This window comes from Melanaphis sacchari, unplaced genomic scaffold, assembly GCF_002803265.2.
Source record: "Melanaphis sacchari strain LSU unplaced genomic scaffold, SCAv2.0 Contig27_pilon_pilon, whole genome shotgun sequence".
NCBI classification, from domain to species: Eukaryota; Metazoa; Arthropoda; class Insecta; order Hemiptera; family Aphididae; genus Melanaphis; species Melanaphis sacchari.
The window spans coordinates 1,549,393-1,576,511 of NW_020271152.1; the positions used below are offsets into that span (position 1 = coordinate 1,549,393).

Below are 27,119 nucleotides of genomic sequence, written 5' to 3' on the forward strand. Positions count from 1 at the left end.
CCAACGATTTCTTTGCATTCTTTTTATTAAAATTGCTAAAAGTCTGTATTCCGTGTGATGTTATACAACTTTTTGAAAAACTAAACTAAGCGAAATATTCACCACACGAACATTTTACGGTCTACCGGTTTTGGCACCATTGGTTAAACCTTAACTTTCCCAGTTGTAGAACTTGTAAAGGTTAAATAAAATCAATACAAATCGTAGAGAATATCATCACCATCAGTGTTTTAAATATTTATAAATTAAATAAATTAGGTTTAAGTTAACCTTCTAATAGTATATTTGATATCATATATCATTATAATATTATATTCAGCGGATACGTAACTTTGATGGGGTGACTCAGCCCCAGTATTTCATTCTGGTAGAAGGTGGGTGAATGAAGAATTATTAACAATATAAATATAACGTAGCTAAAAATATTTTTATAATTAAGGCAATATTGATGGAGTATAATAGTATATAATAAGCAATAGTATATAGGATGTTTGGAATAATATAATTATAATTGATAGCTACCGTGTGGTATTGATTAGACAATAATTATTATTTTAACAAGTTGAATGTATATTTTTTAAATTTATTTATACTTAATATTTATTTTTATACTTCGAAGAAGTTAGATTTTTGAAAACATCGTGGACTAAGGAAATATTATTATTTATGCTTATATAGTACCTACATGTTATCGTTGAAATAACACACACAAAAACACACACACACATATATAAATATAATTGAAAATGTATACAAGTACTTTAAAAATAAAATCAATCAACTGTAAAAAAATCATGGTTTCTCGCGTGGGTTGTTATTTGAGCGAGTTGAAAACATAATATAGCAGCTGTTTTGGTGGACGATATTTACTTTTAACGTTTGGATATTATTTAACTAAAAAAATCTATTTTTATTGAAAGAGTAAATCTGTAAAATAAAGATTATATGAATAAATATAAAACTAATTTAATATAACTCAACAGTATTAGAAATTATATAAACATGGTTTTTATTGCACAATATATTATACAAGAAATATATTTTTAATATTTTTGTGTACCAATAAATATATTAATATTCAAAAAAAAAAATATAAAATATTTCTCTGTTATGCACACGATATATATTAATTATTATTTAAAGCTTTTAAGCATACAATTTATTTTAGAATTTCACTAAAGAAATATAAAATTGTTCTAATAAATCTTTTTTTTACAGGCCAAAATTACATTAAAAAATTACGTCGGGAAAACGAACAACTAAAAAGGGAGATATGGAATTTAAGAGAAGAATACGAACGATTAGAAAATTATGTAAAAAGCCGAGAACAATCAGAAAACGAAGAGGTAAAGTTATAAATTTACAAACAAAATAATGTATTAAATGTAGAATAAAATAATTCAATTTTATCCTTTTAGTAATTTAACGAACACTCATAGAAGATTATTAATGAGTCAGTTCCATTTTATAGTTATAATTAGATATAAATATTAAATATTTTAACAATACGTATATTTACAGTTACCCTTATATTACCTATAAGAAAGTTTATAGAATTGTAAGATACTAGATACTATAGTTATAATGTTGGTACAATAATATGCTATACAATTTTAAACAATAATAATAATATAATAAAGTATAAGATAACTTAGTATATTAATATATTTTATTATCTATATTATAGGTTAAGTTATAATATGGTCTGATATTTTAAAATGTTATGTTCACAACTAAAATTAATTTATCCTACTATATTTTAATAATGGTAAAATAAATTACTTATTAGTTATTAGCAATATCATAAAACATAAAATATGCTTAGTAATATTAGCTGATGATCGTGGTCAGTAATTAAAAATTGTTATCTTAGCTATTAATACTTATATCTAATTATTGCGACAGATTTTTTTTCAAATTTCTTAATTTTTTTTTCTATATAACATTTATATATGTAGCTAAATGTATCTATAATAATATTAAGTTACAATACATGAAATAAAATATATTAATTATAAGTATTCGTGCAATAACGTGTACAATGGTGCAATTATGCATTATTTTTGTATTAAATTTAAGAAAGTATACATTAATAATGATAAAATTACATAAAATTCTTTTATATTTTCTATAAAAAAAAACTTTTTGAATTCTCGTGAGAGCTTTTTATCATTATATCCGTCTTGGTCGATCTTATTTCAAGCTCAAAAGCTATTTTTCTGTTAGTTACACAAAGTTTATTTATGCTACCATTATCTTCTTATACGAGCATTAAAATATGCACAGTAAAGTCATAATATTTTTTGAAAAATTAATAGTGAGATTCAGTTTACATTTCATTATTGAAATACTCTACAACAATAACGGCTTAATAGATCCTATGCTTTTAAATTCAAGATAAATATAATAATATAAATATATCATACTAATAAGCGTATACAATAGACACATAATAAATAAATAATTTAAAGTTAAAATTAAATATATTCATAATAGTTTTTTTTTTTTTTTACAGAATGAATATGATTTTATTTGTAATTATAGGTAATATTTATTTACAATTTACGTGATCGACTAATGGATAACTGGTTATAATTTATCAAAACATTAACTGATAATTAACCATTTATAAAATTTGATCTAGGTGAATGACGAGTTTTTTAAGTATAACACCTGCGCGATCGTCTACTTACGATGGTTATTTGATTTGTATTAACTCATATAATATTAATAAACGAATAATAAATTCTAAATAATATTTGCTTTAGATCATTATGATTTATGGTAGCTGGCAAAAATCTTATATATTTGTTTACACGTACAATATACATATACTTTTGATGCAATTAAAAAAAACTAACAAATTATTCAAACAAAGCCATTGATTCATTGTTTCAAATATAGATATGAGTCAATAACAACTAAATAATTAATTTGATGGATAAACCAATATTCGCTTTATTATATTTTTGATTGTAATAAAAAAATATGAGCCTAAACATTTTATAATTTAAAAATAAGTTATGTTTTTATTTATTAATAAACGTATGATTTATATATAATTACCTGGTTAAAACATTCTAACCTCTTGAAATAATATTAAATTAAGTTATTAATTTATTATTATATTATATAAATTTTGAACTTATTCTATAATAATAATAATGCTAAAATGTATATCAATACCTCATGTTACTTTTTAAATAAATATTTATATAATAATGATTGTTATTTAGTTTACTATAACTACTTACATAAATTATTATCTGTCCACTATTGCAGTATTCTTTGGAAGCAAACCTAATATAAATATATTATTCTAAATATTGTCTACATAAAAAACAATATTATAACAGTTTATCGATTATAATTAATGAATAAATTGCTTTTCATCAATTAAATATCTATTTAGATAGCAAATAAGTATATTTTAATGGTGAACATTGAATCATTATAAATACATGTAAATGTAATATTATTACATTAATCGATCTTTAAATTATATTTTCTTCGCGTTCTAAAACTTTGGATTTTAATATTATATAAAAATATACAGGTATGTGTGCGCTATCTAACGGTTTAAGTAATTTCATTTTTTTTTCTCTAAGATACAATAACAATGATACAAAGATAATATTTTTGAGTAAATGTGAAATTTTTACGTAGATCCGAAGTTAAAAAAAATATGCAGTACATCCTATTTGTGTGACCGAGTTAGTGATCATCAGTAACGATCGTCTGTCTTCTATTTTTAAAGAAATTACGAAATAGAATTCGTTAAAACAACACCTTAAATATTGAGTGTATAATCACCATTTTTTTCTTCAATAATACAGCTATTCGAAATCAGATTTTTTGAAAGTTTTAAATATTCTTAAGTCCCATAATTAAGAATTTTAAACTGTTTAAGGAATATCTAATGAAGATAAAAGTTTTTGTTTTTAAGCAGAGAACTTACTTTTCTACTTTAAATTATTTAGCCAATAATTTATTTGAAAATGTTAACGTATTAAAATATTACAATTCAAATGAGCAATTTTTGAGTTATCTAACTTAGTTTTTGAATTATTTAACTTAGTGTACCTACTTAAGATCAAATTTGTGCAGATAACGGATTCAGAAGATTTGGAGACCATGGTAATTTGAAATTTTTTGTAATTAATACTTAATTTATCAACAGCTATAATTTTTTAAATAGTCCAAGTATAATGCATACTAGATTTGGCATTAAATCTATTTTATATTTTTGCAAAATGGTTTTTAAAAATTATTATATTTAATATAAATATTTAAATAATTAAAAAAACTACTCGCTTAAATTTACAGTTAACGTTAACAATTCAAAAAAAAATTATTTATTTAATAATTCAAAGTAAAGTTTAGAAGCACTCAACTAAAAAATAAAAAATTTTTATCATCACTTAACATTTTTAAGTAATAAGAAAATTTCAAGAATTTGGAAACATAATCACCAAAAAATATTTTTAAAAATTCCGAGAACTTGAATTTGAATAAAACAATTTTTTATACAAAAAATGGAAATGAGCATGCTTAGTGATTCATTCTGTATGTACATTGTATACATGTAAAAAATTTTACGTCATTAAAGCACTGTTGTAGGCTTTGCGCGTCAAACACTGCTCTCATATATTAAAGACATCTTAAGTATAACATTGGTATTTACAAAAAAGTCTGCTACATGCTCTTGGAAAACTTTTAAGTAATAATACATAAAATCCACTCAAAACGACGTCCCCTCCGGTTCTTCTATTTAATAAAATAAACACTGTATCAATAATATTAAGACGAACTGCGTTTTATTATGTCAGTCTAATAATGTTCGCGAGAGATACAGTCTCGTGCGTACATTGCATATCATGATATTACATACTATAACTTGTGATAACTTCTCTTTAATGTTTACTCAATTACGTTTACGTTATAAACACAGAGATTTCTACATTGTATATGAACAACCAACCTATAAAATGAACTTATTACTTTATGGTTTATACGCAATCACGGCAGATGACGAACAGCGACTGTATTGGACTAATGAGAACACGCCACTGTGAAATATAAATTGTATGTAATAGGTAGTAGGTACCATAATATAAGTTAATATACTAGCTATTACGTATAGTATAATTTTAATTTATTAACTAATATATCATAATACAATACGTATAACTTGATTTGTATTCAACCATAGGCACAAATTTAATATAATAGTTAAGTATTAGTAGGGGGCGTATATGACAACCATTTTATTTGACCGCATCCTCCTTACCTTTGCCTACCCTAGCTTTCCACAATATCATCGAGAAAAAAATCTATATTTTTCCACATTTGGTTAAAAATTATAATTTCTGATAAAAAAAAAATAAAAAAAATGCTTTATGAATAATGTATGATAATAAAAAATACACAGTACATTTTTTTGAAAATTTGAAATTACCAACCAACACGCTTACCCATTTGTTTGAGTATAAATATCAAAAACATAATAATCTCAGCCCAATAATACATTACAATCCATTTGTATATTTTATATATTAAATCGTCGAACATGAAAATGTAATGAACATATTTCATTGAATAACAAGAATTTTCTTATTTGGAATAATCACTTAAAATAAATAATAATTATACATCTAAAATTATTAATTATTATTACCTATTATATTATACCAAAAATTGTAAGCTAGTATTTTATGACCTTTAATAGATCCATAGTTAGATGCCCGTCATCTAAAGTAGTCATTATCTTATTGTGAAAATTGTGATCTCATAAACAAGTAATATATTATATTAATATTATTTTTTGTTATTAATATCAAAAAATTTTTAAAAATCAAAGTTATTTACAGGGACTTTGGTAGCGATGAAGAAATATGACCACAGAAAAATTAAAACCTATGTTATATAATCGTGTAATAAATTATTATAGTGAAATAAATTCTGATATACCGAAAAATATAGTTAAATTATATAGTATGCGGTGGTGGATGTTACAGGAATACGAAGAAGAGGACGACAACGACAACGATGATAACGATGACGCTGAAGTAGTGACCACAGTAGAACCAACGGAAGTTGCAACCGATACGACCGCAGCAGTGACTATGTTGGAGACTGTGGTCGAAGAAGACGACGACGATAATGATGATCAGGAACTTATCCAGCAACCTGAAAGTCACGAGTTCATAACTGTTAACGGCGAAAACATCAAACCACAGGATTCAAACCCTACGGTAGGATGTCATAGATGTATTGAGAATTATCGCCTTAAAATAGCAACCTAAATTATAAACTAAAATATAATTTTACTATATATTTTCCTGGTCATATGGCTTGCATGTTTCACCGTGTTTTTCTATGCTAATAACTTTATTCTAATCAAATAATGTTGTTTCGGTGGTTTTGAATTTCTATTAATGATTAAAGTTGAAAAATTAATATAGTTTATTCTTTTTTAATACTTCGAAAGTTAAATTACCATAATTTTTATTAAGTAATTTAGAAATACCTATAAACACTTTAAAGTTTAGTCAAAAAGTGGTTAAATAAAAGTATATAATAATAAAATTTTAATATAGGAGAAAGAACAAACTAGAAGCTTTGTTTTTAAAAATAAATAATATGCTTAAATTAAATCTAATAGGTTAATAAACAAAATAAATAGGTATATAAAAGAGAAATATGATTAGTATGTGTATACGAAAAAAAAACAACAGTTGATTATTTTTAGTAACAATATAATGCTGTAATAATAATATTATAGAAAATTAGTTTAGTAATCATATTTAGTAGATCAGTGGAGAAATCAATGTCAGAGTAGTTTTTCATAGGGACCTTAGCTTTAGGAAAATTTGATTTTTTTGAAAAATTAGAATTATATGATAGCTGATGGAACATTGAAAAAATAAGAGAGATCTGTAATGATGTTGAAAGATTTTATTCTAGATGTTTAAAAAATATGAAAAGTCAATATAGCTAATGATTATTATGATACACCAATGATATATCCACCGCTTTACGCAAATGGACAAGTCCAATTGTATAAAAATTGGACCGTAACTGTAAAGTGATACAAAAGAAATTTAGTATAAAAGCTATACGATTCTAAACTCATTTAATTGACACGTATTTTAAATTAGAGTAATGGTTTCAAATGATGGAACTATACTCCAAAATAGATATTATTTATTAAAGATCAGTACAAATATTTTAAAATAAACATGTTATTAATATTTGCATTAAAATAACGAAAAATATATGTAACAATTTACACAACTTTGAACTGTTTAATGTTTCCACTATAATTTCCTACCAACCTGACATTATAAAATTACCATTTATACAATATTATTTTCATGAAATTATTTTATTCCAATATATCGACTTTTTAAGAAGAAAATATTCTAAATATATACATGAATACGTTTCATTTTACGAAAAAAATGTTATTACTTACTCTTTTTAATTTTTTCAAATTAAAAAATATCAAAAGTATGAAAAATGTATGTGGCAAAAAAGAAAAATTTTCTGTAGAAATATCGGCAAATAGATAATTCACATTAAAAAATCGCAGAATAATTTATAGTTATTTAATATAATATAGTAAGTTATAATAAATTATGTCAACTAATAGATTAAACTATCTTTATTCTTTATGTTCACGAACGTTAAAATAACAATAAACAGACATTTTAAATAAAATGTAAATACAAATAATTATTCAAGTGTCCGCAGTTAACACTTTAATGTATTCTTAAATAACTGCAATTGATAAAATTAACTCAACAGACTTAAATATATTTTGAATTTCCTTGTAAGCTTCAAATAGTCAATCTATTAGCACTGTTTCTCGTAAAATGTTTTGCTCGTTTCCAGGCATTCATTTTAAAGAGATAAACGCAATGTTTGTTGACTGAAATAAAAACCAAATTTCAAATGTTATTTAATCTTAATCTAAAATCATTGTTATAAATTATTACGAAAATAAAAATAAATGAGAAATTTTTGATCATTTCATTCAGATTCCAAAAAAAGAAAAATAGTCATTAAATATTATAGTTATATTTGTCCCAATGTCTTTTATTTCAGTTTAAATTTTATAAGTGTATTTAAGATTATTATAATACTATATGGTGTACTCAGAATACGGTATACTCGTAAATAGAAAATTGATCGTAATATAGTATTATTATTATTATTAGCACTCGTCAATTGGTATTTTTTTTTTTTATCAAAACGTAAACGAATTACTTTTTTACTAGCATATATATATATATATATATATCATATAACCAAACATACATATATTTGTCGAAATGCCAAATACTTCCCACAATTTTCGACAGGAGTGGATACATCGAATCCGGAATGCTCGGAATGAGGGGATCGTACTGGCGAGGAATGTTTATGCCGTTATCCTTTCCGGCTGATTCTGTTTTACGAGCACCATCGTTTTCTTTTTAGCTCGTGTGTATTTATAGTCGCCCCCATGGAGATGAAGACGAAGACGACGGTGACCGAATCTGTTTAGATTTCTGAGCATGTTCAGGCGAACATGGAAAAAACGCGCTTAAACTCTGAGAGTCGCAACTAAGAGCATGTATGCGTTAGCTTATATATTTATAATACATTATTTAGCACATAATGTTTTGAATTTTGATATCATATCTTGATACATGATATCTTAAGTGTTATACACGGCGAGCGTAAAGGATCTATTCGTGATACGTTTCTGTCATTGTCCAAGGATGAGTTATGTATGAATGTGAGATACTGCAGTGATCAATTAGGACTACGGTTAACTATAATTGATTATGCGTGATCTGCCAAGAAGAAAAATATGACATTATTAACCTCTAACTGCAAAATGTTTAAATCTCATACATTGTGAGAAAATATTTGACAAATGTTTATATAAAAAATTGTTGAAGTGAATATTAAGTGTATCTATGCAAAGATTTATTTTTATTAAATTCAATTATGTAAGATTGAACGATCAAATAAAAAAATATTTCCGGGTGCCGCATGAAATTTGGCCAACGTTCCACCTTTGGCATATATATGTCACAGGTTTACCACCTCTGAACATAATAATTTGTGACATTATGACCTATACAATTTTTAACACATACCTACATCCTACATATTTGACTAAATATTAATAGTTTTTAAATAAACCGTTTAATATCCGCTATATATAAAGAAATGGTGTCATAGTGACACTTCGGAATTATATCTGTATTAAATCTAACAAAACAAAGAGCTCTAAGATTTTTTTTTACCTTTTTTTAAAAGGTTGATATTATTTCATTTTATCCCCGTGTTAGATCACGAGTACAGATTTTTTAGATCATAGGTGTTACGAAATTAGTGTTCGTTATGGTACAACAATTAATTTAACATTCGTTTTTAGGTGGTCGAGTTGATAAGGTTGTAAGAAGGTACACAGCTTAGGGCGTTTCACGGTGAATTGACAATAATTTTTGTTCTATTGAACATTTTCAACTTTTTTTTTTTAATTATCAATTATCATCTGCGCTATGTTTAAATTAATTTTTAAATATTTTTCTTAAATTTTATATGCAAAATTAAGAAATTAAAAATTCTCTTATTTGATATTTAAAAAAATTAAAGTAGTAATTTTGTTGATATAATTATAAAAAATATAATACTTAAGAGGCCAAGTTTCGGCCGGTATTCCTGCAGCCACTATATTTTTGAAAACAAAGTTCTTACCTCAAACTTTTTTTTTCATTGGTTGTCTATTACGGGTATATTGACCAGAAGAAGTAAACTAGTTAAGTTACACTTGTTGCGAAATTTTAATGTTATCATATCTAAAATCATATTATGCACTTACATATTGGTACTAATGGTACTGCAGAAGACTTGCGTGTAAATATCAAGTATAAACACAATGAAGCGATACAAGATTAGAAAAACTATTTCCAAAAAAACGTACATAGACCAAATTATTGATTACGACGTAACCCATAATAACGCCCTACCTTGAGTTATTAATCTAACTAAGCGATCCAAATTGATGAAACGAGTATTTTCCTACTAGAAAATCTATACGGCGATAAAAAGAAAAACATACCCAATGGTTACAATTAAGAGCAATGGCTATATTGATTTTGATAATCATCTGATAACCACTAAAATTACCATTTGAGAATTAATTTATATATCACAAATAACTTTGCATTTTTCGATAAAAATTAAATAACCCCGCACACCTACCAACACACCACTGTGAATCATCACAGTCATCATACGTGCAATAATACGTATAACGCGAGATGACAATATGCAGCTAAGTCTGGAACGACGGTGCGCCCGGACGGTGGCAGTCTAAGATTAGAATTCGGCGGCCTACCATGGAGGCGGCGTCATCGCTCGGAACGCACGTCCGGCCCGACAGCCGTCGCGGATGACGCGCGCGTCGCGCCGTCGCAGTAGCGCGAGCGGTCGGTGCAATATCATATTTTTAATAATATCATAATATCGGCATCGCCGTTGTCTGCACGTTACCGCTTCGTATAACATATAGTTTAAATGCATGTGCAATAATAACGATAATGCGTAATATTTTAACACGACAATAGCGTACATCACGTTCGTCGCGAACCATCGGGATATCTGCTCGAGGAGCAGCTTGCCGTGCGTCTGCGTATAGTGGACGAGAAGAAAGTTATGTAAATAGATCGTTTTTCGCGGATAATATTTCATATGAAATCATCTCATACGTTGTATACGTCAAACACGAGATTACCATTTACACGACGACACGGCCCTGTCGCTGCAGCAAACGATCCGTACGGTAAGATTGTCAGTGTTTGCAGTGTAAATCTCTCAACACTCGTTGCAACCCACCAACAAATACTTATATATATTATAATAAATTATACATGTATATTGCGGTGTAATACGAACGGCCCGATACTTCCGAAATTCCTCCTGTCGTCGTTAGTACGTTACACACTTTGGCGTGTCAACGAGTATCCCGTTTGTCTGTATATTATTATTATTATTATTATTATTATTATTATTGTACGGTTTGGATTTGTTTTATTGGCTGCCGACGATCACACTGGCGCCAGCGCGGCACTTCTCATTTTTTTTTTTTTGTTCTCCGATTGCACGCCTTTAATAAAATGTATTATCACAATATCGAATGTACCTAACAGGCAGAATACCGCACGTGATACAATAACGCGGTCTGTCCATTGACCGCCGTGCGAGGTTAGGACGTATCGTAGGTGTGAATATTTGCGCGTTGCCAATTTATTGTTGAAACTCTCAATTGTGATTTCGATCGATATATTATGAATTATAATACATAATAATATAAATAATGATCAATAGTATTTCTGCTATAATCGTTATCTCCTGAGATTTAGTGTCTAAAAATATAAATCGCAATAAATAACTCGAAATATTTCATGGCGAATCAATCAAAGTATTATAATCCAATTGACTCGTTGCTCTGCCGACCATTTTACTTGATTTTACATATCATAATTAATAAACTATTCAGAATGTATTTTGAGTTTGTTTGACTTCGATTCTACCAGAAATTCAAATTTTTTTGTGGTGGCGTATTCTCAACATTTGAAAATGTTTTTCATTTTCATTTTTTTTTTTATTACACGGTATTAATTAATATAAGTGAAAATTGTTGCTATTGTAATTAAGATATATAAGTTTTAAGAATATTATTGTTAGAAAATATTTTAACTATGTTATACAAGATATATTTAATAATCTAACAGATTGTGTTAGAAAAATTTGTTAATAACTTTATTTTTAGATATATATATATATTTATTAAGTAAATATTATATGGAGTAACTTTTATCTGGCAATCATAAATTGAAATTTTTATTTTGCCTTTCCAAATTTCCAATATGATTAATTTTTTCACTGATGTAACTGTTTGAGTATTTTAAATAATAAGGTATCGTAAATTAAAAATTAATATCGTGGAGAAATGTTTCCTCATTTTTTGCGATATGGGGAGAGGGCATTGCAAAAATAGATTTTCGGTGTGGCCGTGTGAGGAAAGTTACAATGGTTACATACTTCCATTATTCGGGCATTAACACCAACAATATACAAACTATATTTTGTCACACTTGCGTTATGAGTTTAACTTTTGGTGTTATGAGAAGTAATGGAAAATAAATTTTCGGACCTAATACTGGTCGGAAAATTAGTTTTCGACCCGTTAAAAATTTGAGCTGAAAATCACTGATAAACTTGATTGATGTGTTCGTTTATTGAATATTTTTTTAGAAGTGGGAACCGATTTGAAGGAAGTAACTTGAATATTTTGCACATTTTTTTTTTTTATTTGTACCAAAGGACCACCCTAATGTCCATAGTAATGTTTTCATTTCAATAACTTGTATTAATTGAAAGAAATCATCAACTAAAATTTTAATATGTGTGGTAATGATTTGAAGCAATTTTCATTCAAGATTGAAATACTGTGTGAGCCGTTGACAAAAATGTCACCCTTGTCAGGAATAGCTTATTTCCAGCCCTTCATTATTTACCTACAACAATTTATCATTCCCCCAAAGCCTTTAATTGAAATGCTTCTTTTTTAAATAAATATCAGATTAATATTGATACTGATGTTTTTTTGTATAATAATATTACAAATCAATTCAAATAACGCAATAAATTCATCAAAAACTTTTTACTATGATTTTTATAATATAACTTCAATTAGCTTAATAAAAAGTAATTACAATATTAGTCAGTGTTTATACTTGCCATGGAAATCAATAAATAAATAAAGTATTAATAAAATGTTAATATTTTGGAATTGTTACAACAAATTTTGTACTTTAGAAAGTTAAAAACAGTCATATAAATACATAGTCCAATTTTTTTTCTTTTCAAATACAATTTCTATAAATAAATTTTGTTTAGTAATAAGTACTATGTGTGATTAACATTCCTAGTTATAATATAATAATATGTTTTTCAGTGAAGTGTAGTACTATGTGTCTGTACTCTGTACATATATAAATATATACTATATACAATATATGTACGTCGTACATAATATATAAAATCCAATATCTACAATTCTATACAATCTTGTATCATATTATGGCAATGACGAATATTGTTATTTATATTTTCGTGTATGCATTGCATATTATATTATTTATGTGTTATTTCGACCGATATATTTTTCGTTACGTCGCGCGTTCAACGAACCAATCAAGTTGAACTATTGAAAATCTCAAGACGCATTACGTTCTGCACAAAACGCCCATATAATGAATGCACGTAGAGAGACATTGGGAAAGACTAGCAGCTGCTTTATTATACAGAGACATGTAACATTTTTATCCTTCTTTGAAAATCGAGACAAAGTGCAGAACAAACAATCAAATTTATCGTTTTATATTTATGTCGGAACACGCGACATTTTTGTTTACAAATCAATAAACATTTAAACCTTAAACTTTTAATATATTGCAATACCAACCACCGTAATTTGATTCTTTTGATTCTTTAATTTATTAACAATGTCATTAATATATTTGTAAAAATTTAAGAATAAGATGATAATAAGCAATATTAATTATACTCTTATTTAAACGCGTTTTACAAGTTGACTGTTAGATACAAATTATAATTAAACATATTATAATAAGCAATATTAATTATACTCTTATTTAAACGCGTTTTACAAGTTGACTGTTAGATACAAATTATAATTAAACATATTATTAAATAGCCAATCGAACAATCGTTGAAACAATGGCACAAAACGTTAAAAATGGTCAGTAAAATCAGTGTTTATAACTTTAAAAGAAATACCTTGTACAAACATTTTAATTATATAGCTATTTATTATGTTATAATATATTACCTACGTATTATAACCCATGCATTTTCCGGTGCATGCTTGTTGTCTTCTAAAATATACAAATTACCTCCCATCTTTAACGTAAATAAAAAAGGTTAATATACACTAATTACATCCGGTGATCAGGTAGATCATAATTATTATACACAAATTGATACAAAAAATGTTCACAGTAGTTTCCTCTCATAAACATTAAGCAGTGCAGGCTTATAAACTTATGGTATATGTTCATATTTTCGATATTTAAATAAACTCTAATCGTATAGGTATATATATATATATATATATATACTTGTAATTAGTTATACGGAATTTTATTTTATTAAACTGAAGTTAAAACGTTCATATAGTATCATTAAATCTTTACGTTTGAATCGTTTAATACTTATTGTGTGTATAGGTTTTTATCGGAGAATTAATCGTTTTTTTCTTTATTTCCTACCTTAAATTAATGAAATAATGAGTAATGAGTAGTAACCACCGACTGTAAACGCTACCTATATAATTGATTATGACTTACGAGTCTTTTTCTTTTTCAAACCGATCATTATATAATATGGCTGGCGTAACCTGTATATATATATATATATATATATATATGTTAGATATGTGATTTAAAATTTAAGAAAAGTCACGATCGAAATTACAGGGATTGCGAATCTTAGTCACAATGTGGATGATAATTGTCGGTGTCGGTTGGAAAAAAAATGAGATTTTCCCTTTACTCGTGCACCATTGTGTGTTTTAGATTGATAGTGCGAAATTCACTGTCTCACAAAGTTTAATATAAAATAATAATACAAGACCCTGGTCGTCAAGCGAATAACACAAATTAATCATTCTTTATATGTATAAAATATATCATTCACGTCTTCGGCACAGTATATATTTGATTAGCAAGCGGAGTTTTAATTAAAAATCTAGATTTATCGTTCACATTCTTACCTACAAACGGTTTATTAAACGTAACCTCTTTATTCCACATCGTATATACATGCATACATTATGTACATATTATACATTCATATGAAATTATGCATACGAATTTCATTTGGAAATAAATAATTATTCAAGTTGTACCACTCACCTGGAATAACACGTGCCGATCATAATATTCATCAAAATTATGTTCGGTCGGTGTTTATACCTATATACATTTGTTTCGAACCTTTTTGCGCACATAATACTATAATATTATAATATGAAACACAATACTATAGAACGAGACTTTTATTAAACTTAGTGTGTTGAACAAGCAGAAAATATTCAGTGCTACTTGTATTGGATCGAAATAACACAACATATTTTTATCGTAACGATAATATAATATTATATTATAAAGAGTAGTTTTCGAGTTGCAACTCTTGTGAACATAATTTCACATGGATATATAAATATACAACTGGAGCGTATATTTAAAGTTTTTTTTTCTATATACAACAGTATTTTTTCCGCATCATCACTTATATTATTGGCAGCTTGTTATATATTTCACGATTACATGCGTATTGTATCATCGACTTTATAATATTATAATCCTAATTTCGAACCGTTCATGATTGCTACCTATAGAAATAAGAAATTCGGCTCGTTTTTATTATTCGTTCGTTCGTTCGTGTTGTAATTCTAATTTCATAATAACATATAATATATACCATATATACAATAATATGTATCTACATTTAGGTATCACATTGATGGCACTTAGATACCTATTCAACACTGTAGCAGAAACAAAATTATAATAATATCCGCATAGCTACAGCGATCAGCAAAATGCGAATTAACTCGATCAATATTAAAATATTTGACTATATCGTTATCGCGTTTTACCACTTTGTTTACCCTTTTTATATGCAATCGTTAGAATATGTTAACTTGGACGTCTCTGAAATGTAAATAAGTCAGGATAGATCCGTTACAAGAGTTTGGGACAAGTATATTCAATCATTCACAAAACATACTCACCCCTATTTTTTTATTTTATAGTGAATTAATTTAAATTCTGATTTTTAAATTTTTAAATATATCTTTTATCTATAGATCAAATAGTATTTCAAATTTTTTGAGATTTCTGTACTACTTCAAATAGTATTTTATGCTGGTAAAAACTTATTTTTTAAACAAAGGAAGATCTCGCTTCTCAGAGAAGTTTTACTATAAATTATTTAGTGAACATATTTTTTTTAAATTTAAATTATAATTAAAAATTCCAAAAATCAAACTTTGAATAATTTCAATATTGAAAAAAAAATAGGTGATCATTCTTGGTAAATCATCCTGTATATTACACAAGCATATAATATGTAATATTCTTTTAACGATTGTTAAAATGTATAAACATCATGGATATGGATAAATATATTGTTAATTTTCGAGTGTTTTCATTATGAAATAAACGAGAAATGATTTTATAGTTATTTTGAAAATTATTGTTAAAAGTTTCTCAGTACAAAACGTTTGCAAGGTTCTTACGATGTACAATAAATTTTAATTTACGTTGGAACAAAAACACGAACAGTGTGACAACATAAAATATTTATTGTTGCGTTTTTTCTGGAAATGACAGTTTAATGGATATTTTGCCATCTGTAACGATTATCGTCTTAAATACTCTTAAATTTCGCACTATACAGCTGTTAACAAGTGATCAAAAATGTTGGTACATCAAAAATCAAAATAATCGACGAGCATACTTTTTAAATAAAAATAACTCAACGTCGACATTCTTTTACATCATCACTAGATATATATAACATCCAATTTATTAAAAAGGATACACAGAAATTAAATAAACTGTATTTAACTGTAAGTGTATATGCTTGTGATAATTTTAAATTTTAAATTTATGAATAACTTGTTACATTTTAAAACAATTCTGAACTTTTAAATTAATTAAATATTGTCAACATTTTGTTAGAAATACATACTTAATGTCCACTGCTTTCATTTTTTTATATTTTGATTTTATTCTTTTATTTCCCTAGAATAATAATCTGTGATATTTAATAAACAATGTATTCCGTATATGTATAGAAATCAAAACATTTTATAAAAATACAAATGTGTGCCGTGTAATTTTGTTTAACATTTTTTTTTTTTTTACCCAAAACGAGTTTTCTGAACAAATAGAAAATCAATGATTCCATTCTCTACGAGCTTTAAAATTATATTATCAAGTCGATAGTGCTCTATTATGGCACGTACTTAAATTTCGAACAATAACTATAATACACTTACCTCAGCCCCAATATGTAAACGGACCAAAAAACAAATATAAAGAACAAACTAAACAAATAAAGATCTCAGTTAAAATAATTGAATTTACGTGTGCCAACATTGTGTCATACGAAAATAAAGTATTATTTAAATCATGGCACTGCTACCATAAGTATGCGTACAGAAGTGGCATTTTTTCCAACGTACATATCTTCAAAAATCACTTAAATCATTCACTTAAAACCGTCGGTGATGTTACTCGAATGTTGTACCTGCTTCCGATTGTTGACGGAATTCGGGCCTGCATAATATGCAAATATATAGGTGAATACGATGTTTAAATTATGTGCCGTAAGTACACGTTTTTATTTGTAAATTCAAATAATGTCACCACTGCATGAATAATAATTTGATTTATTATAGAGAACATCAATAGTCTGTAGAATAGCAATGGATAAGAGGTACCTATACCGGAAATCTGGATATTTTTAAAAATGTAAATGTTTATATAAACATAGTTTTTTTTTTTTTTTACGGTCAACATCCAACAAGAGGGTACATAATAACAATAATAATAGTAGTAATAGTACTTATTACATTTCTGTATGTTGTTTGTCTAAAATAATTCATAATAATTAATAACATATTAATATGCATAGGCGTGCATAGACTTAATCCGCAGAGGGGGCCCTAAAAAAGGCTGAAAAAAGGTCTGAATCAAAGATTCTTATATACATACTAATGACTACTAGTATAATTAATAGGGCCCAGAACTTGATGTATTTGCATTTTATTTTTTCTAATGCGTTTATTCGTAAACGAAAAATGCTTGATAATATGGCTTGTCTTAACAAAAATGTGGCTTATATTATGTAAAATTCAATGGAACCATTTTTATCAATTGATAATTATGTAAAAATGAATACCTATTAAAAAATTATTATATTTTACACAATTTATATATAAGAAATCCTTATTTACATAGCTATTTACAACTCCATCATTTTGTCCACGGGTGTAAGGTTTTTGTGTGTATCAATTAAATCATCAATTTTTATAGTGTATGCAAGTTATTCTTTTTACTCATTATAAAAGTTTTTATTTACTAGTTAGATATAATATTATCTACAAGTTACAACCATGAAATAACGTAAATATATAAGTAGTTGATACTCATTGATAGCTATACTGTGATAAAAAAAATAAACTGCTAGTTGATATCAAAGTGAATAGTAGAGTATTCTGTGATAATAAATCATTTGTTCGATGATAACTGATTAATTAATAACATTATTACATTAATTCACAGATATCTATATATTGAGATTAAAACTGGCTTCACTTTTTTCATGTAAAATTTAAAAATATTTGCTATCTTTTTTTTTATAGTATAGTATAGATATTTGTGCATTTATTAAAGAAAAAGCCCCCCCCCCCACCCCCGTACACACGTCTATGAAAGTATGTGTACAATCTCAACTCTCCAAACGCAATCCTCGTTTAGTTTTGCTTAAATAATTTTCAAGTAAAATACTTATTATTTTTGTTATAATTTTATTTTATTTTTCCTGAACGCTTTTTAACTATGATACTGTCAAACATACAACCATGCGTAACATGTTGTGTATAGCCCGGAGCCGTGAAAATTACTTTTCGACATACCCGACACGTTTAACTACTTAGTGTTTGGAAAAGTTACTTTATATTATGTACTATATTTCCCCTATAGATATATTTGACTTAGGTATAATAAATCAAAATAACTAAGATGCAGATATGACTACTTTTAGTTTTCAAATATTGTATAAAATATAATAATCCTTAAAAATGGTTTTACAAAAATATAGAATAGATATTATGTAATGTTAGGTCTATAGTATTTATTATACTTGGCCTATTTTTTACAATTGTTTTATAAGTTTTGATTGATTAATATTCATTGCAAAAAATATTTCAAATCACCATCATAGCCCCTATACTTCTACATCCATTATATCATGGACCCATAACCCTTAGTGCATAAAATTGAATATCTTAAATACTATACTGGTTTGGCTAAATAATTTGTAGTAGAAAAATAAGGTTCTCATTTTAAAAATAGAAATTTGTGCATAATCCACAAGACACTCTTCAAATAGGTAGTATAAAAAATCTGAAGACATCGAAAATATATGGATTCCTTTACGTATTGCTTGAAAATTTCAAAAATCAAAATTTGATTAAATCCATTATTGAAGAAAAAATGGGAGTGAGCTTACTTAGCCAACCACCCTATACATAATTATAAGCACTATGTCACGGTTTATTGTTTCGGAATCCTTCCCTCAATCCACCCTTTAAATAACACCGTTTGTTGCACTAGTCGTGATTGCACCGCCGTCTCGACCACGAAAATACTATATACGTTCGTTGTTTTCATGTTTCAGGGTATTGGCGACCGGCACGAGATTAATAACCATATCGATAACGAACGCCGTCATGTCACCGTCAGCGGTGCGACGGTGGACCCTCAGCGGGATGCCGTCACCGACACCGCCTGCGCGACGACGGCGATCACGGATGGTACGGAGGGACGCATCGCTGTAGTGACGGCCGACTCACCAGTGACTGGCGGCGGTGTTGGGTGCGACGGCAACGACCCCGGTCACCAGGACGGTGGTCGCACCCGACAACCGCAGCCGCAACAAGAGGAGGGTCCGATGCAACGCTGCGGACAATCCTCATCATCGCAACTGGACGCTGCGGTGCTGCAGCCGCACACCGCGTGTTTTGACACCGGAAGTAACCGTCAACTGCACGATCTCACGGTAAGTATCTATGTTGTATATATAGACATGAAGTAAATGTGACGGACATATAGACGGCGAGAAGGGGATGATATTTTTGGAAAAAATACAGAAGCACGCAGTTCCGGTCAAACTATAGGCCATTATTACATTTTATAAACTATAGTAACAATAGTAATACAATTTAAATTTAAGTAAAAATATATTTATTATATAATAATTAATAATTAAATTGAACATAGTCTAATATTTTAAGAAAAATAGAAGGATGGTTTCAAAGTAGCTTGTAGCAATGTAACATGCAATGGTAGAGTGGTCGATTTTGTCATAGCATATTAAGAACGTAATATTGCAAGGATGCGCAAGAATGAAATAGAGCGATATGTGATGCGAAAAGATAATTAAAAATTAATTTGAAATAGTAACGTAAGAGAATCCTTTTGGCCATAAACACATTTTTAATAAAAGTTAAATTAGCTTTGTGCCACGATTGGCTAAATAAGCTAAACGAATACACAGCAGAGTATAATCATGAAGGATTGAATCAGTTTGAAGTACATATAGTTGACAACCCTTGGAAGATTACGTTGAAGTATTTCAAGTTCACGCGGTAGGGTCCCTAAGGACAAATATTCTAATATTTATCTGACAAATGCACACTACAACACACACAAAATAAAATGTATTTCGACTTTTGAATGCATAATAATATGATAATCTATTTCATAATTATCCTTAGTATTAAAATATAAATTAGTATGAGCATAGTTTTATAATATCTATTGTCTATTCTTAATTTAATTTAAATAAATATTATACTATATTTTTTGAAATAAAATAAGTTAGAGACGCTTACTCAGTGAGCATGCTAAATTCTCAGTTTCTGAATATACTTTAATGCAATGTAAAAAAATTTTAATTCCATGTACCAGTATTTAAAAAATTTGGTAATATTTATAATATTTTGATACCTATTTTTTAATATTAGATAGGTAGTATAGAAAAATATTATTAATAATAGCTATAAAATATGAATAAACTTTGAACAGAACCGTCATAAAATTATTTATATTAACACAAATTAAGTTAAATTTATTACTAGTTTTTTTTTATTCGAGTTATGAATATGAATGGGTACTGATATTAAAATGGAAATAACTTTTTCAAATTCAACCTATAACCCTATTAAATGAACAAGAAAATAGTTAATATTGACAAAACGGTAAGTAAGACTAGTCACTTATTAATATCAAAAAAACGGACTAATTATTTAATACCTTGTTATCAACTTCATTAAAAATATTTACTGATTACTAACGAACGGACGGATACAGTGGGGATAAAAGGTGGTAGTGTTCTAAACTCATATTTAGAAACCCAAAACATGGAAAACATTTTTGTGAAACGCATCAATTATTATACATCAGAGTAAACCGTAACAAGTTATAACTGAGACTGCATCTGTAAAATAGACTTCAAAAAAATAATGTCCTTGCAGAAATTTCCTTCATCACTCTCCAAGTCCACATACCATACCGTAAATATACAGAGGCACCACCGCGTATGTATGTATAAATATTTGTAATTGAGTTTATACAATTAATTATAGTAATAATTCTACGGGTTTATTTTGACGTACGTGTTTCGGCAGTCTAAATTCGTCGATTTTTTTTTTTTTTTTTTGTATCAGTCGATGTGTTTTTATTAGACTTACGCTCGTTTTTTAGTAATCTGTAGTTCTGTACCCGAAACAGACGTCTGTGTTTCCGGCCTCGAGCGTTTACGACTCAATATACTCGTTACAGCCTGTTTTTATACATCGCGACGCGCGTTTCGTACAAAATATACGCTGTACAAACAGTCCAGAAAATACCGTCTGGGGAAAACTAAAAACAAAAACGATTTTATGACTGTACACTTTCGGTGTTGGGATAAAATATAAACGCGTTTATAAAGAATATATCTACTCCTGAACTTGTAATGGAGTAGAGGGTAAACATATTGTATTATATAACAACTATTCCATAGAAAAGCTCCATTCTAAACATTTAGATTTAATTAAATTAATTTTGAATAAAGATAATATAATACATAATATTATCAAAAAAAAATTAATTGAGTTATTGATACTGTTCAAACATTAAAAATATTATTTTTGCGATGATATTGATAATTACCTTGGCCTTAGCCCTTTGGAAGTAAAATTTAGATACATTTTGCACTCTCAGTGAACCGATTTTTTTCGGATGTCTTTTCAGCTGTATACGTATATATATATATATGATCGTGTTATGTATGTGTAATGTATTGTATACGAGGGTTAAATAAATAATGCATGCGACGGCGGTTCGTCGGTTACTGTCCCGTACACTTTTTATCGTGGTTATTGTTATGTGTTCCGTATAAAATATCGCGAGTCGACCCACGAACGAGCATTATTACAATAATATTTTAATATAAGTATTAAGTTATGTCTAACACAGAGCAACTAAAATTGTTTACTGAAAAATATGTACGCATCGTCGTGTGTTTGTTCTTCCATTTTCGTAATATGGTGCCCGAACCTACACACAGTTTGTAATTATTATTAAACCAAGTGCATGTAGCCACAGTACATAATTTATAAAGTAAGTTGTAACAAGGATTAGTAAGAGATATGAAAAAATAAAACAAAACCGTAAAACATATAATACAGAGTCCCAATACTTTGCGTCTGAACGTATACAGTTTTTTGTTCTTCAGAAACATATACTAATTTAAATAAGGAATCAACTTTTACATACATGATTATATATTTATATAGATTTTAGCAAAAACTATTTAAATTTTTGTATTTTTTGTAACATATACGTAGACGCTAAGTAGGTACTTGTTCGTAATAATTTTTCTCTATCAAATCGCATACACCTACAATTTATTAGTCTAATACAAAAGAGTTCGCAGGCAAACTTTAATCTAAAAATTCAAAATTTATTATAGAAATTCTTTTTTATCTGAATATCTGAATATCTAATATCTAGGTAAGTTGAATACGTGAAATATTTAGAGTTATGAGGTAAATACTTCTAAGTTAAAACGTTTAATTGTATTTTATTATACTATTTTGATGTTAGTGCGAGGTCGATTTATCGCTATTGTGTTCAAGACATACCAACCTATCTTACAAACTTACAAGCTTCCAAAAAATATCTTTAAATATTAATTCTATCATACTAATTTATTCAAAGTAATATTTAAAGAAATTCAAATCATACAACAAAGACATATTGATAAAACAAATTAAAAACGTGACAATGTAAAAGTAATTAAGATTAAAGGACCATGAAGATTGTCTTATTTTTTGTGTTTATTCAAGTTTAATTATGAAATATTAATTATCAAGTATACTGCAATTAATAATAATCAGCATATTATTATTATTATTTATTTGATAAGTTTAGTTATGGTAGATAAAAAATGTCCGAGAACAACGTACGCCTGGTGGTGGAGCGATAACAAATAGCCAACTTACTAAATATTATTTTATAACAAGTTCGTTCACAATGTTATAAAATAAATGCATATTTTTATTATTTTTATTTTATCGTAGAATTTATAATAGGACGCTACTTGGGTATTGAATAAATTACAATCTTTAAAGTTAGAAGACTCATTTACTGCGTGGGTATATAATATATATACTTAAAATATTATGCCTATTCATTACTTTCAATCTGCAATTCAAAAAGACAAATTAACTTTTAAAATATTAGATACTATTTATTTATATGGTATCAGCTATCACTTAATAACATTATTAAAAACTAATATTTATTATTACTACATCAAACAAGGGAATCCATGAATAAATTAAAGTCGTATTAAAGAAAATACTTATACATTGTATAATATAATTGTTTCAATGAGTCAATAACTCTATTGTAGATGTAATATTCATTTTTTTATCATAATATTATTTATTAAAATAACGTAATATTTATAATTTTTAAGCATTTAAAAAACATTTAAATTGTAAAAACATTACGATTTTATGAAATATTTTTTCTGTATTAAATAAATCAGTCGACACAGACAAAATAAGTACATTCATGTGTAATATCATGCAACTATAAAACTGAAACTATTTTAATAAATTATAGGTAATTTTAAGATCTATTATTATACGAAATAAATTTTATTGGAATAGTGCTTTTTTTTTTATCTTAAATTGAAAGAAAATTACGATGTACTTTTTATAAAGTGCTTGCTTATTTTTATAGAAATTTTATTTTTAATGAAAGTATAAAATGAGATAACAATTTAATTCACTTTATTTATTGACTTATACAAATAATATTACAAAATAATATTCGTTAATTAAATAATTATTTATTTATATAAAAATATATTAATTTTATATAAACTGTTAATATTTTCTTCTGCATATTTATAGTGTAACAACAAAGTAGCCATTAAGTTATATTTTATACTCGTCCAGAATCCTCCCTATAAGTGTATATATTTTATATTAATGAAATTGCATAAACAGCCGTCAGTAAATATATTTTCTTATTCCCTATTATTTTATTATACTAATTGAGAAATCAATATTACATTTTAGACACTGAAATTGCACTTTTGACAAACCGATGTCCAATCTAAAAAAAAAAAAAAAAAATTGTAAGATATGACAATTGATGTGATGAAAAAACGGGTCATTTAACACCACTATAAATTATAACCCTAAGTACGATTGTTTTTAAATGTTAAAATAATGAAAGAAGATAGAAACCTACGTGCAAAAAATTACTTAACAATATTAAATTTAGATTTACTCAAAGTATAGCCAATGTTTTTTTAGATACGGTTTCTTGCTGCTATATCTATACCAATTTTCTTAGGATTAAATTTGTAAAGTTACCACTATTATATAAAAAGCACAATCTGTGTTCAATTCTCAATTTGTAATAGAGCTGCAAAAAACTTTTTAAAGTTTTGATAGTCTATTAAAAACTGTTCAGTTACCGGAAAAAAAAACACAGAATCATTTTAAAACACTAAAACTTATCATCGACTGTCCTCGATTAACTCAAAACCTATAAGTTCAAGTTAAAAATATAGACAATATATAAATATATATATGTTTGAGATGTTTGAGTTTAAAAAAGATAAAGTTTAAATTATATGAAAAAATATTAAAACCGACAGACGTTTACCGTTAATTATTTTATAGAGATTATTAACTTCATAATACTAAATGGAAATACATTCTCAAAAATATTAAAATAAATACTTAAGTACTAGTTACTATGGACATGTGATATAACTATATAAGTAATTAATGTGTTATAAATATTAAATTTAACGTAATAATAATTAGCATGAGAAAAATAATTTATTTTTATTTGAAAATCTTTAGTTAATTTCGTTTGTTGTTATTTGTAAAAAAATTAGCTTTATACTATTTATTAATTTAAAATGTAATTGTGGCGATGAGTATCGACACTCGTTTTTCGTTAGTGTCATAGATTATAATTTACTATTTAATAAATTATATGATCTAATATATAATAGACTAACTGAACTTATAATTATTTCTATAATCACAACTCACAAGTACTAAAGACAAAACAACTTTGATTTTACCAAAAATAGACATAATGTTGTAATCAATAGCAATAGGTACACATGACACATGCAAGTAATATTTAATTTATATTATCAATCTTATAAGTAATGCACGTATAAAAATAAGAAATTTAACTATGTTAAGTATAATATTTTATTTTTTTAAATACGTATTACTTGTTTTTTTCTATTTTATGTATTATACAACTTAGATTATTGTATTTACATGAATAATTTTAAAATTATATAATCTTATTATTTCTCTCGCGTTGTTATTATTATTGAGCAAAATTATTAACAATTATGAACATAAATACGTCCATAACAAATATATTTTATTTGACTATCTAGTTAGTATTACTTATTATAGATTTTATTTCACTAGATATTATTCATTTCAATTACAAAAAAATTTTCAGCGAAGTTTAAATTTAAGTATTATCAGACAATTTATGGTTGGTTTGAATGTTGTATAATATTATTTTTTTTTAATTTACGATTAGAGATAGAGTCTTAAAATTGTCTTGATAATAACAAATTATAAAATATATTAAATACAGATTGGAGATAACAATAGTAGATTGATTTAAAACTTAGTAGCTTCATCAACATGCTTTTGCATATTCTATTAATTATTAATAAAATTAATAGCTTATTTAAAAATTGTATTTTTTTTATTGTGAACAGCATTGCAATTAAATGTCAATTTTATCCATGGCCTATGATGAATATTAATTATTTGTTTATAATAAACAAAAATGATTGTTCACTAAACGTTTAAAATTGAAGTGCAAACATCTGCGGCAATTAACTGATCAATTAAATATAGGTTTAATATTAACAATTATCAAAAAAACAATTTGAACTTAGAACAATAAATATAGGTAATCTTTTTTTAATAACTACATATATTGAAAATTGAGACTACATGAAACATAATATAATACATATTATATATGATAAATAATATTTAGGTATGTGTATATATATATATAATATATACATGTATGTGTGTGTGTGTGTGTCTATGTGTGTATATTATATAAATATACGATAAGCTTACTTATCGTAACACAGTTTATTCGTATTTAACCCGAGAGAGGTGACGTATTAAAAAATGTAAAGAGAGGTGTCGTTGGTCTTTTTGACCGACTTATTAGAAGTTCATTTTATAATGCTGAAAAATTTCTTTACTTACTTATTTGGGTGTGAGGTTATTATTCTCTAAATAAATAACACGTAGGTATCAAAATAAATTAAGAAAGATACATATTTATTCTTTCAAAAGTACAAATAAAAAAATAAATATTAAATTTATCTAAAATGACGTAAAACTGTTATTGTATATGTGTATGAGAGGTATGGGGAATTACCAAGATATTGAGTTATCCACCATTTAATAATATTCAATATAAAAATAACTTCGGTCATAGTGACCAACGAAACCTCTCCCGGGTTAATTTATTGTTCGCCCTTCGTTTACTTAATATAGAAAAAAAATATTTTTTCGTACCGATTACTATTGTTTTTGCTCTGTAAATACGGCTAAAAAAAACTTGAGATAACTTTTTTTATTATTTAAATGATTAAAC

At 26.6% G+C, this 27,119-nt stretch overlaps 1 protein-coding gene across 2 annotated transcripts in view; it reads left to right on the forward strand.

Annotated features, from left to right (window-relative positions):
• Window positions 1-27,119, forward strand: part of LOC112595540 — a 53,731-nt gene that overhangs the window by 18,872 nt on the left and 7,740 nt on the right. For both annotated transcript variants that reach the window (XM_025340785.1, XM_025340787.1), the window contains exons 3-5: window positions 1,219-1,346; window positions 6,018-6,254; window positions 19,561-19,941. In XM_025340785.1, the coding sequence (XP_025196570.1) occupies window positions 1,219-1,346; window positions 6,018-6,254; window positions 19,561-19,941 (746 nt within the window). The remainder of the gene's footprint in view (window positions 1-1,218; window positions 1,347-6,017; window positions 6,255-19,560; window positions 19,942-27,119) is intronic.